The following is a 12,740-nucleotide window of genomic DNA, read 5'->3' on the forward strand; positions in this document are numbered from 1 at the left end:
ACGCGGCGGGATGGGCGTGGCCTCCGCTGAGGGCGTGGTCTCCGCCGCGGAGCGCGCGGGGCATGCCGGGAGCCGTAGTCCCGCGCGGGGCATGCCGGGAGCCGTAGTGCAGCGGCGGGGGCGAGGGCGCGCAAGATGGCGGCGGCCGAGTTGCTGTCGGACGAGGGTACCGGGCGGACGGGCGGCGTCCCGCCGAGCTCCGCAAGGTCCGAGCCCGCATGGGCGTCTTCACGCAGGCCGACGGCTCGGCCTACATCGAGCAGGGCAACACTAAGGCGCTGGCTGTCGTCTACGGCCCCCACGAGGTGAGCGGCGGCGGGTGCCGGGGCCTGGGCTCCGCTTAGGCCGAGCTTGTGGCCTACCGCGGTGGCGGCTGTCCGGACCCCCCCAATGGATCCCCGTTCCTCTGCGACCGTAAAAGCGCGGCAGAGTAACTCTCTAAAGACTCCTTTTGGAGTTTTAGGAAGCAGGCGTTCTTTACTGCAGCGCTGGGCGCACACGCTTCACAAAATAGCTTCGTGTGTTTAAGAGTCGGGTTGAGCCAGCGCTGAGGGATCTGGTGGAGTTGGGAACGGTCAGGGTGAGGTTCATGGTTGGGCTGGAGGAGCTTCGAGGGCTTTCCAACTAAGGTGATTCTGTGGAAAAGCGAGCGCACCCTGGATCTGTAAGTGGCAGCTCATATACAGTGAGATCATACACGTTAATAACTTTTCCAAGAAATGAGTTACATATGTGTTAGATTTTCTGGAACTAATTACAATATCTGCATCCTCATTACACGTGCGCTGTTCTTGCTGGGTGGTGGTCTCGCGGTGTCCCTGGGAGTTGTTGGTAGTCACCCCACTGTGTCTGCTGGTTGGTCCGAGGGCTCACACACGCTCACTGTTAACGACCTTCACCAGGCTGGGGGTGTCTCTGGGTTTGCTTTATTAACAACTTGGAGTTGGGGCCAATCCCGCAGCGAGTGGCCAGGACTAACAGAAAGCTGTAGATACATTTTATATATATATATATATATATATATTCTGTACATGTGGTTGTACGTAACAACACGCGATACAAAAAGTCTTTGGTGTTTTCCCAGGAACTCTCAGCTCTTAATTCTCCCCGGTTTCAAAGTCCGTTCTGTCCCACAGTTCCAGCTCGTTCCCGTCGCTCTGCCCCAGCCCTGAGCCGCTGCTCACTGGGGCAGTCTTGGCTCATCAGGGTTACAAATCCGCATCGAATTCACCTTCAGACTTCCCCAAAAGGCTCAGAATGGTCTATTTCACACACACTTCCTCTACCTTTAGCTCCTCATTCCCTCCCTCCCTGAGTTGCTGACCCCAGTTCATCGCTTATTTCTCACCTTTTGTTGTGTCTCCACTTAACACCTGAGATTAATTTGGGTGATTGAGCTGGGCTGGGGCTCAGCCAGCCCCGAGGAGGGGCTGTGCAGGGGACACACGAGCAGCGTCGTGCTGTTCTTAGAGCACCTGTAATTAGTTAAATCTATAAAACAATATTTATTAATTATTCCTGCTACTAATAATATCCTAAGAGAGTTTCCTAAAAGCTCGTTCCTTATTGAACTGTCAGTGTTGTTCCTGGAGCAACTGTGCTCTAGCAATTAAATCTATGAAACAATATTTATTAATTATTCCTCCCATTAATAATACCCTAAAAGAAAAAGAGTTTTCTAAAAGCTTGTTCCATTTACGCTCACAAAAGCCTGTTAGGAGGTGTTGTGCAGCTGAGTTGTGTCTTGAGCTGGTTTGTTTTCATTTGTCCCATCCTTGTCCCTGTTACCTTCCAGAATAGGCTCTAATTGTTTTATTTATTATTGCTTTAGGCTCTAATTCTTTTATTTATTAATGTTTCAGGCTCTAATTCTTTTATTTATTATTATTTTAGGCTCTAATTCTTTTATTTATTACTGTTTTAGGCTCTAATTCTTTTATTAGTGTTTTAGGCTCTAATTTTTTTATTTATTACTGTCTTAGGCTCTCATTCTTTTATTTATTACTGTCTTATCTTCAAACCCGTTTCTTCTTCACGAAAGCACCAACCTTCAGCAGTGTCTGCACGCACCAGAAGCCGCATTGGCACTGCCTTAATTTATTCTCGCTAAAAAGAAATTTTTAGCGAGACGAAAAAAAATAAAGACCAAAAAGTTAGCGAGACGTTTTGGCTTCCTGCTCCAGATCCGCGGCCCCCGCAGCAAGGCGCTGCCTGACCGGGCGCTGGTGAACTGCCGCTACAGCATGGCCACCTTCAGCACAGGCGAGCGGCGCCGGCGGCCCCACGGCGACAGGCAGGCGGGCGAGCTGGCCCTGCTCCTGCGGCAGACCTTCGAGGCCGCCATCCTCACCCAGCTCTACCCCCGCTCCCAAATTGACATCTACGTCCAGGTGACGGGGATGGGGGGGGCAGAGACACACGGCGAGGGGAAAGCGGGGCGCGGGGGGGTCCCGGCACGGCCCCCGCCTCACCGCCGCGCTTCCCCCAGATCCTCCAAGCCGACGGCGGGAACTACTGCGCCGGCGTGAACGCGGCCACGCTGGCGGTGATGGACGCCGGCATCCCCATGCGCGACTACGTCTGCGCCAGCTCGGCCGGGCTGGCCGAGGACACCCCCCTGGCCGACCTGAGCTCGCCCGAGGAGGCGGCGGGGGGCCCGCAGCTGGTGCTGGCGCTGCTGCCGGCGGCCGGGCACATCGCCCTGCTGCAGCTCAGCGCCCGCCTGCACCAGGAGCGGCTGGAGGCGGCGCTGGAGGCGGCCGGGGCGGCGTGCCACGCGCTGCACGCCGTGCTGGACCGCGTGGTGCGGGAGCGGCTACGCGAGGTCACCGCGCTGCTGGGGGACTGAGACGGCGCGACGCTGCCCGCCAGCCCCACGCCCCTCGCAATAAACATCTGGTGTGCCGCAGCTGTGTGCCACAGCCCTGTGTCATAGGCGTGCCGGAGCCGTGTGCCGGAACCATGTGCCAGAACTGCATGTCATATGCGTGCTGGAGCTGTGTGCTGGAACCATGTGCCAGAATCATGTGCCCTGTGCCGGAAACATGTGCCATACGTGTGCCAGAACCGTGTGCCCTGTGCCAGCACCGTGTGCCAGCACTGTGTGCCATACGTGTGCTGGAGCCATGTGCCCTGTGCCAGCACCATGTGCCATACGTGTGCCAGAACCGTGTGTCCTGTGCCAGCACTGTGTGCCACACATGTTCTATACATGTGCTGGAACCATGTACCATGTGCAGAACAGTGTGCCCTGTGCCAGCACCATGTGTCATATGTGTGTCATACATGTGCTGGAACCGTGTGCTGGAACCATGTGCCCTCTGCCAGCACCGTGTGCCATACGTGTGCCAGAACTGTGTGCCCTGTGCCAGCACCGTGTGCAGCGTGCCACACCATGCACCGGAACCGTGTGTCACACCATGTGCTGTGCACCGCACCATGTGCCATACCACACCCCCTCTTTGCACACCCACCACCTTGTACACCTGCCCTCATCACACCTCCCTTGCACCCCCAAACGCACCCCCACTGCGCCGCCCTCTTGCACACGCACCCCCCCTTGAACACTCACCCCCTCACATGGCCCTTTGCACGCCCAAACCCACTGCCCTCACACAGTGCTTTGCACACTCACCCGGACCCCTCTGCCTACCCCCTCTTTGCACGCACCCCCTTGCACACCTGCCCCCTGCTAGGTGGCCTCTTGCACACCCACCCCCTTGCACGCCTGCCCTCATCACACCCCTCCTTGCACACCCAAACGCACCCCCACTGTGCTGCCCCATTGCAGAGTCCCCTTGCACACTCACCCCCTCATGCAGCCCCTTGCACACCCCCCGACCCCTCCGCACACCCCCTCCCGCTGCAGAGCCCCTTACACGCCCCTGTTGCCCCCCAGGTCAGAGACCCTCCCAACCCCCTTGCACACACTCGTCACCCCCTTGCACCCCCTTTACACTCCCTTGCACACTCCTGCCCGCCGGCGCATGCGCAGAGCGGGGCGGGCGGTGCCCGTCGATGTCTCTGGGCTCCGCCCCCCGGCCTGACCCGTTCCGCCGGCGATTGAGCGGCCTGGGCGGGCGGCGGGACCGGGAGGTGGGGACGGGGGTGCGGGGGGCAGGAATGGGGGGCTGGGGGGGGTACAGCGGCCGTCGGGTTTGGGGGACGCAGGGACAGGGCCGTGGGGTGCCGGGGGGGGGGCGTGTAGGGAGCTGTGGGGGCGCGTTGTGGGGCTGTGGGACGGGGCTGGGGGGTGTGTGGGGCAAGGACGGGCCATGGGGAGCCTGTGGGGTGGGTTAAGGGGGTGGGGGGGGCTGGGTCGGCGTGTGGGAGGGGGTTGTGGGGGGTCTGTGGGGCAGGGAAGGGGCTGGGGGGGGGGATGTGGGGCAGGGATGGGGCTGGGGGGTGCGCGTGAGGTGGGTAAGGGGCTGGGGGGGGTGGGGGGGGCAGGGCCAGGTTTGGGGCCAGGCCCGTGGGGTGCATCGGGGGCCGTGGGTGCCTGGGGGGGCGCGCAGGTGAAGCCGTGGGCAGCCCCAGTGAGGGGGGCCCGTGGGACCAGCCCCCCTCATGCCCGGGGGACCCCGTTCCCCCCCCAAAACAGCCCGAGTTCAACACCCCCCCCCCCCCGCCCCCCGCCATGGGGCTGCTGTCGGACCCCCACTGCCGGCGGGCGCTGTCCCGCCTCGTTCTGCGCCTCAACACCCCGCTCTGGTGAGTGCCGGGGGGCCCCTCCATGGGGCTGGGTGCCCCCTCCCCACCCTGTAGCCCACGCCCTGACACCCCGTTTTCCCTCCTGCAGCGCCCTGAGCTACGTGATGGGGCTGGGCTGGTTCCTGGCCTTGGCCTTCCAGCCCCTGGCCCCCCGCACCTACATGTCAGAGAACGCCATGGGCTCCACCATGGTGGAGGAGCAGTTCCTCTTCGGCGAGAGGGCCCTCTCCTATGCCCGGGAGTTCGCCGGCCACAAGAAGAAAGTGGGGTGAGAGCTGGGAAGTGGGGGGTGCTGCTTGGTTTGGAGGGGTGGGGAGGCTGGTGTGGGGTTGATTCTGTGATTCTGTGGGGTTCGCAGAATCATCTGGGTTGGAAAAACCCTTGAAGCTCTTCCAGTCCAACCATGAACCTCACCCTGACCGTTCCCAACTCCACCAGATCCCTCAGCGCTGGCTCAACCCGACTCATCAACCCCTCCAGGGATGGGGACTCCCCCCCTGCCCTGGGCAGCCCATTCCAACGCCCAACAACCCCTTCTGCAAAGAAATCCTTCCTAAGAGCCAGTCTGACCCTGCCCTGGCGCAGCTTGAGGCCATTCCCTCTTGGCCTGCCGCTGGTTCCTTGGCTCAAGAGACTCAGCCCCCCTCTCTGCACCCTCCTTTCAGGCAGTTGCAGAGGGCCAGGAGGTCTCCCCTCAGCCTCCTCTTCTCCACACTAAACCCCCCCAGTTCCCTCAGCCGCTCCCCATCACACCTGTGCTCCAGACCCTGCACCAGCTCCGTTGCCCTTCTCTGGACACGCTCGAGTCATTCAAGGGCCTTTTTGGAGTGAGGGGCCCAAAACTGAACCCAGGAATTGAGGGGTGGCCTCCCCAGGGGTAAGACCTCTCCCCTGTCCCTGCTGGCCATGCTATGGCTGACACGAGCCCCCGTCTCCGCAGGGGAATGCCGGTGGCTTGGCTGGAGAAGACGATGTGGAGCCTGGGGCTGGAGGTGCACCGGCAGCCCTTCGCCCGCACCCTGCCCTTCCCCGACGAGACCCGCGAGCGATATGTGAGGCCCGATTTCCTCCCTCTAAATCCAAAACCAGTAAAACAGTTAAAAGTGGAGACCCAGGACAAAAGCGAGTTACTGACACCCTCTTACCTGGGTGCCTTGATCCCCACTTCTCTGCTGTAGCTCAGAAGGACTCACGTTAACAAACTGTGTTCTTTCTAGTTCCCGGTTTTACGAGATATTTCAGCTGCAATATGCACCGCAGCTTTCTCCCTTTCCCCCCCAGCTTTAGGGCAGACAGAATTCCTTTCTGTAATCCTTTTGCAACGAACACAAAATATTAGTGTAACGCCATCACTTCAGAAGGGTCAAATCTTGTTGGCTTTTCTCAAGTGATTACTTCTACAGGCTTCTAAAAGAGTATTTCACAAATCATTTTTTTGTTATGCCTACCAAAACAGTAGCAGCAGCTATAAGAATCAATGTTCAGGTGTGTAGCGAGGGGGGGGGGGGGGGGGAAGGGAAACAAAAGCAAAAAAATGCCCCGCTGCAGCGCAGTGTGGTTACAGGCATGAAGCAATTTATTTAGTAGAAAGTTAATCAAGCCGAGACCACCCCGTAACCCTGAGCCTTCCTCGTTTCCCGCAGATGGTGAAGGGCACCAACGTGTACGGGATCCTGCGGGCCCCGCGCGCCGCCAGCACCGAGTCACTGGTGCTGAGCGTTCCCTGCACTGAGGGGCCCCACAACAACCAGGCCGTGGGGCTCATGCTGGCCCTCGCCGCCTACTTCCGAGGTGAGTCCCCGGGTCGGGGGCATGGGGGGGGGCTCGGTGCCCCCCTCCCGCAGCCCAGCGCTGTTTTGGGGGGTTCTGGGGTTGGGGAGTGATGCCCGAGGGGGTCTCACGGGGTAAAGAGTGTCCAAGCTCCTGGGCAGGGCCCTGGCATGGGGATGGGAGGGGTGGGAGTGATGGGTGCCTGCACCCCCAGGGGGCACTGGCTTTTCTGGGGGGTGGCACCAGGACTGGGCCGTACTGGGGCCGGGACTGGGCTCTGTTGGGGCAGGGACTGGACAGGGACTGGGCCATGCTGGGGCTGGGACTGAGCTCTGTTGGGGCAGGGACTGGACAGGGACTGGGGCTGGGACTGGGCTGTGCTGGGACAGGGAGTAGAATCTGTTGGAGCAGGGACTGGGCACGGACTGGGCTTTTGAGCCTTCCCATGGCCGTGCCGGGCTCTGCCAGAGCCGGTCCGTTGCTCCCGCGTCCTCCCCCCGTTCCCTTTAGGCCAGATCTACTGGGCCAAGGACATCATCTTCCTGGTGAACGAGCACGACCTGCTGGGCATGGAGGCCTGGCTGGAGGCCTACCACGACGTCAACGTCACCGGTGAGGCGGGGGCCGGGGGGTGACCGTCATGGTGGCACCATCGTGATGTGACTGTTGTGGTGGCTGTCGCGGTGTGACCATGCCGCTGCCCGCAGAGGTTCGTTCCTCGGGGACGCTGGGCCGGGCGGGCGCCATCCAGGCGGCCATTTCGCTGGAGCTGAGCAGCGACGTGGTGACCAGCTTTGACGTGGCGGTGGAGGGGCTGAACGGGCAGCTGCCCAACCTCGACCTCCTCAACCTCTTCCACGCCTTCTGCCAGAAAAACGGGCTGCTCTGCACCATCCAGGGCAAGGTGAGTCGCTCACAGGGCTGGACAGTGGCCACCGGCATCCCCAGCTGGTGTCGGAGAGCGCGTGGCCAGCAGGACCCAGGCAGGGCTCGTCCCCCTCGAACCCCGGGTTTGGTTTTGGGCCCCTCGCTCCGGGAAAGACACGGAGGGGCTGGAGTGCGTCCAAAGGGCAGCGGAGCCGGGGAAGGGGCTGGAGCACAAGTCCTGAGAGGGGGGAGCTGGGGGGGCTCAGCCTGAAGAAAAGGGGGCTCAGGGGAGACCTCGTCGCTCTCTGCAACTGCCTGACAGGAGCTTGGAGCGAGGGGGGGGTCGGTCCCTTCTCCCCGGTGCCGGGAGGAACCGGCCTGACGTGGCGCCGCCGGGGGAGGTTTAGGTGGGACGTTGGGAACAATTTCTCCAGCGAAAGGGTCGTCGAGTGGCAGAACTGGCTGCCCGGGGCAGCGGGGGAGTCGCCAGCCCGGGAGGGGTTTAACAGCCGCGCGGGGGGATGTGGGTTAGTGGGGGCCTGGGCAGTGCCGGGGGGGCGCTTGGACTCGGGGAGCTCCAGGGTTTTTTTTTTCCCCCTGACTCTTCCCGCAGCTGCCGCGCTCGGACTGGGACTCGCTGCCTGCCTACGCCCACAGCCTGCAGACGCTGCTGCTGATGGTGCTGGCCCAGGCCTCAGGGCGGCCCCGCGGCGACCACGGGCTCTTCCTCCGCTACCGCATCGAGGCCATCACCCTGCGCGGCATCAACAGCTTCCGGCAGTACAAGTACGACATGACCACCGTGGGCAAGTGAGTGTGGGGCCACTTTGGGGTGGGGGTTCTTGGGGGGTGCAGCCCCCCCCACCTTGCCCTCTGTTAAAGAATTTCCCCAGACGGGGGGTATCTCTGGGTTTGCTTTATTAACACTCAGAGTTGGGCCAACACCGCAGTGAGTGGCCAATGCCCGAAGGCCTCGCACAGTTCATACACTATTTCTAAATCTGTTACCTAAGTCCAAAGTCTTTGTAAGTTTTCACTCAACCTTTGATTCTCATCACTTATTAAAATTCACTACAACCCCTGTCTCAGCCAAATTCTCTTCTGGTTCCAATCCTCGCTTCAGTTTCAGGGTCATCTTTCAGGTCATCATCTTCTTCATCTTTTTTTTCACTAGTTTTCATCTCGCCCAATTCTGAGCAAACACTGAAGATGTTCTATGAAAGGCTTAGCTAGAGCGAGCGCTTTCCAGATACTGAATTCTCTTAATGTGGCAAAACCCCAGTGTTTGGTCAATTAACCATCCTTTGTTAAAACTGCCTCTGTAGGATCAGCTTGATGGGGTTTTAAACCAGCCTTGGGCTGGGACTATCCAAGCAGCAGGCTCAGAACACTTTTCAGGCCTGTTGAGCAGCGTTCTGGTTGCCTTGGGAATGTCACAGGATAGCGACGCCCTGAGCACGTTTCACTGGGCCTTAAAATCTTATTTCAAATGTACCAGAGGTTGTATTTAAAATTCTCCCGTGCCCGCAGGACGCTGGAGGGGATGTTCCGGAAACTCAACAACCTCCTGGAGCGGCTGCACCAGTCCTATTTCTTCTACCTCCTACCCTCCCTGTCCCGCTTCGTCTCCATCGGCATCTACATGCCAGCCTTCGGCTTCCTCCTCCTCGTCCTCATCCTCAAGATATCCTTTCTGGGGGGCCGGGAGGCGGGCGAGGGGCGGCCCAAGGCGCTCGGCTCGGCTCCTTTCCCTGACCCACCCCCACGCCCTGGACCTCTGGTTGAAGCTGAGCAAGTGCGAGACAGGCAGCGCCGAGCGGCCCTGGGATGGTGACCGGGCGGCCGCCGAGGTGGGGGCCCTCCCCTCATCCCCTCCTTCCTCCCCTCCCCGCTCCTACCGTCCTCCTCATCCTCCTCCCTTTTTTCCGGCAGGACTCCCGGCCCGGTTTGCTGGCGCTGGTGCCGCCGCTGCTCATCTGCCAGGCGGCCGGGCTGGCGCTCTACTGCCTGCCCGTGCTGGGGCAGCGCGTGGCCACCCAGCACTTCCCCGTCTCTGAGGCCGAGGCCGTCGTCCTCACCGCCATCGCCATCTACGTCGCCGGCATGGCGCTGCCCCACAGCACCCACAGGTACTGCGGGGGGGTGGGCGCTACCCCACAGCACCCACAGGTACTGCGGGGGGGTGGGCGCTGCCACACAGCACCCACAGGTGATGGGGGGGGTGTTGGCGCTGCCCCACAGCACCCACGGGTACTGCGGGGGGGGTGTTGGCGCTGCCCCACAGCACCCACAGGTACTCTGGAGGGGGGTGGGTGCTGCCCCACAGCACCCACGGGTGACAGGGAGTTGGGGGGGGTATGACCCACACCCGGAGCCCAGGGGGTTGTAAAGGTGTTGTGATCCCCTGGGGTTGGGTTAAGGTGAAATGACGCCGAAGGACCAGGTGAAATGTTTTACTGGGGGGAGAAAGAACTTGAACTTGGGAAAGGGTGATACGTGGTGTGTGAGAAAGGGACGGGAAGAGGGAAAGAAAAAGGGGAAAGGGGAAGGAAAAAGGGAAAGGGGAAGGAAAAGGGGAAGAAAGGGAGAGAGAGTCGGGGGAAGCCGATGCCCACCCCAGGCTCAGCGGTGTCTCGGGTGGGGGTGCACCCCAGCACTCTTCTCTGTCGCCCCTTCAGCTCACCGTTTGCAGACGAGACGAGGGGGGGTGTTCCCGCCTCAGCCCTTCGCCTTTTCCTGGTTTTGGGGCAATCACCCCCGTTAGCTCCAGCGGCGCCGGGTGGTTCCCTCTTGCCGATCTTTTCCCTTTTCTTGGGGGTTATTGTCATAAATGGGAGCGCGGGCGTCCCCCCCCCAGCCTCTGCCCCCACCCCGCCACCCTCTGCCCCCATCCCCCAGCAATTCGGCGAAGGGCAGCGGAGCCGGGCGCCCCTTGGCAGTTCCCCCCCCACCCTCACCCCAACCGCCGCGGCCCCCGTTTCTCCGTCGGGCCGTGACGATTTGAGGCCTTGCAGGGGGGTGCCGGGGGTGCCATGAGGAGCTGGGGGGCGCTGTGGGGTGCTGCAGGGTGCCGGGGAGAGCTGTGGGGAGCTGGGGGGTGCTTCGGGGTGCCAGGAGGTGCTGTGGGGAGTCGTGGGGCGCTGTGGGGTGCCATGGGGAGCTGAGGGGTGCCACAGGGTGCTGTGGGGAGCCGGGGGGTGCTGTGGGGAGTCTCGGGGTGCTGGGAGGTGCTGTGGGGTGCTGTGGGGTGTTGCAGGGTGCCAGGGGGAACCGTGGGGTGCCACAAGGTGCCGTGAGATGCTGTGGGGAGCTGGGGGGTGCTGTGAGGATTCACGGGGTGCTGGGAGGTGCTGGGGGGTGTTGCGGGGTGCCACAGGGTGCCAGGGGGAACCGTGGGGTGCCACGAGGTGCTGTGGGGAGGTGGGGGGTGCCAGGAGGTGCCGGGGGGTGCTGCGGGGTGTCATGGGGAGCTGGGGGGTGCCACATGGTGCCATGGGGAGCTGGGGGGTGCTGTGGCCACAGTGCTGAGCATGTCTGTCCCCCCCCCAGGGTGCTGGCGGGCGCTGGCAGCGACCGGGGCTGGATGACGCTGAAGCTGCTGGCGCTGCTGTACCTGGCGCTGCAGCTCGGCTGCCTCGCGCTCCTCAACTTCTCCCTCGGCTTCCTCCTCGCCGCCACCATGGTCCCCGCCGCTGCCGCTGTCCAGCCCAACGGGCCCAGGTCAGCGGGGACGGGGTGTCTCTGCCTCCCCCCCCCCTCTAGTGGGGATGCTGGGGGCTCTCCTGGGGGGATGGTGGGGGCTCTCGTGGGGGTGGGAGGATGCTGGAGGGATACGGGGGGCTCTTCCCAGGGTGGGGGGACACTGGGGGGGCTCTCCCTGGGCTTTGGGGATGCTGGGGGACACTCAGGGCTCTCCCCAGGGTGGGGGGATGCTGGGGGGGCTCTCCCCAGGCTGGGGGGACACTGGGGGGGCTCTCCCCAGGCTGGGGGGACACTGGGGGGGTCTCTCTCCAGGGTGTGGGGATGCTGGGGGGGGCTCTCCATGGGGTGGGGGGACACCCAGGGGGCCTCTCTCTGAGGTGGGGAGATGCTGGGGGGCTGCCGCGGGGTCTCTCCCCATGACGTGAGAATCCTGGGGGGATGCTGGGGGGACACGGGGGGCTCTTCCTGGGGTGGGGGGGTGCCGGGGGGATGATGGGGGGGTCTCACTGTGGGGTGGGGAGATACTGGGGGGCCTGTTCCTGGGGCAGAGGGGGTGCCAGGGGAACACTCAGGGCTCTCCCCATGACGTGAGGATGCTGGGGGGATGCGGGGGGGTGTCTCCTGCGGGGTGTGGCGATACTGGGGGGGGGTGTGGGGGGGGTGTGTCTCCCGGTTGCCCACTGAGGCCGGCCGCTGGCCCGCAGGGTGCTGCTGGCGGCGCTGCTGGTGCTGGCCACGCCGGCGGCCACGCTGCTGCTGGGCATCTTCCTGCAGCGGGAGCTGGTGGAGGCGCCGGCGGCGGCGGGCGAGGGCTGGCAGCTCTTCCTGGCGGCCGTGGGCGAGGGGCTGCTGCAGCACCACCTCTACGGGGCCCTGCCCTTCCCCTTCCTCGCCCTCTGCGCCTACCCCGCCTGGCTGCTGCTCTGGAACGTGCTCTTCTGGAAGTGAGGGGCCCCGCGCCCCTGAATGGGGACGGACCCACGGACGGACCCACGGACAGACCCACGGACAGACCCATGGATGGGCACATGGACAGACACACAGCTCCTGCCCTTCCTCTTCCTTGCCCTTTGCTCTCACCCCTCTGGCTGCTGCTCTGGAACGGGCTCTTCTGGAAGTGAGGGACCCCCACACCCCCAAACGGGGACAGACCCACGGACAGACCCATGGACAGATCCATGGATGTGGACCCACGGACGGACCCACGGATGGACAGACACACATATGGACAGACACACGGCTCCTGCCCTTCCTCTTCCTCACTCTCTGCTCTCACCCCTCTGGCTGCTGCCCTGGAACGGGCTCTTCTGGAAGTGAGGGCCCCCTGCACCCCCAAACGGGGACGGACCCACGGACAGACCCACAGATGGACCCACGGACAGACCCCACCCCCAGGATCCTGCCAGCGGTGACACCCCCAGCCCCCACGGAACAGGGACACCAGCCTGGGCTGAGCCCCCCTGTGGGGGTGGCAGTGGGTCCTGCCCTGGGGGGGGGCTGCGGGGGGGGAACCCCAGGGTGGGGGTGCAGGGGGGGCTGTGGGGCGGGGTCGGGGGCTCCCTGGTCTGGACAGGGGGGGTCTCTCTCTCCTCCCCCCTCTCCTGGGCTGTCCGGGGGTCTCCGCATGGTCTATACGGGGGGGCGGGGGGGGGTGTCTCTCTCTTTCTCCCCCCCGCCCCGGCTGTACGGGG

General features: G+C 63.0%; 2 protein-coding genes across 2 annotated transcripts; both read left to right on the plus strand.

Moving 5' to 3' along the window:
* The first annotated feature begins 135 nt into the window (after positions 1-135).
* Positions 136-2,908, plus strand: EXOSC4 (exosome component 4). Its single transcript, XM_074824257.1, is given in 4 exon segments — positions 136-160; positions 163-305; positions 2,184-2,390; positions 2,489-2,908. Coding segments are annotated over 4 exon segments (735 nt in total). The 3' UTR covers positions 2,849-2,908.
* Positions 2,909-2,958: 50 nt separating this feature from the next.
* Positions 2,959-12,565, plus strand: GPAA1 (glycosylphosphatidylinositol anchor attachment 1). The gene is made up of 13 exons (XM_074824126.1): positions 2,959-4,095; positions 4,601-4,710; positions 4,799-4,978; positions 5,651-5,762; positions 6,354-6,501; positions 6,991-7,092; positions 7,188-7,384; positions 7,961-8,157; positions 8,878-9,031; positions 9,114-9,197; positions 9,280-9,476; positions 10,897-11,067; positions 11,754-12,565. The coding sequence occupies exons 1-13, from the start codon at positions 2,962-2,964 to the stop codon at positions 11,995-11,997; spliced, it is 3,030 nt and encodes a 1,009-aa protein (XP_074680227.1). The 5' UTR covers positions 2,959-2,961; the 3' UTR covers positions 11,998-12,565.
* The last annotated feature ends 175 nt before the right edge of the window (positions 12,566-12,740 follow it).

The sequence above is a fragment of the Strix aluco genome, chromosome 1 (genome assembly GCF_031877795.1).
Source record: "Strix aluco isolate bStrAlu1 chromosome 1, bStrAlu1.hap1, whole genome shotgun sequence".
Lineage (NCBI taxonomy): Eukaryota > Metazoa > Chordata > Aves > Strigiformes > Strigidae > Strix > Strix aluco.

Coding starts and splice junctions, on each gene's coding strand:
- GPAA1 (XM_074824126.1), top strand. CDS start 2,962: ATGTGCCAGAACTGCATGTCATATGCGTGCTGGAGCTGTGTGCTGGAA. Junction 4,979..5,650: donor GGCCACAAGAAGAAAGTGGG/GTGAGAGCTGGG, acceptor CCGTCTCCGCAG/GGGAATGCCGGTGGCTTGGC. Junction 7,093..7,187: donor CCACGACGTCAACGTCACCG/GTGAGGCGGGGG, acceptor CGCTGCCCGCAG/AGGTTCGTTCCTCGGGGACG.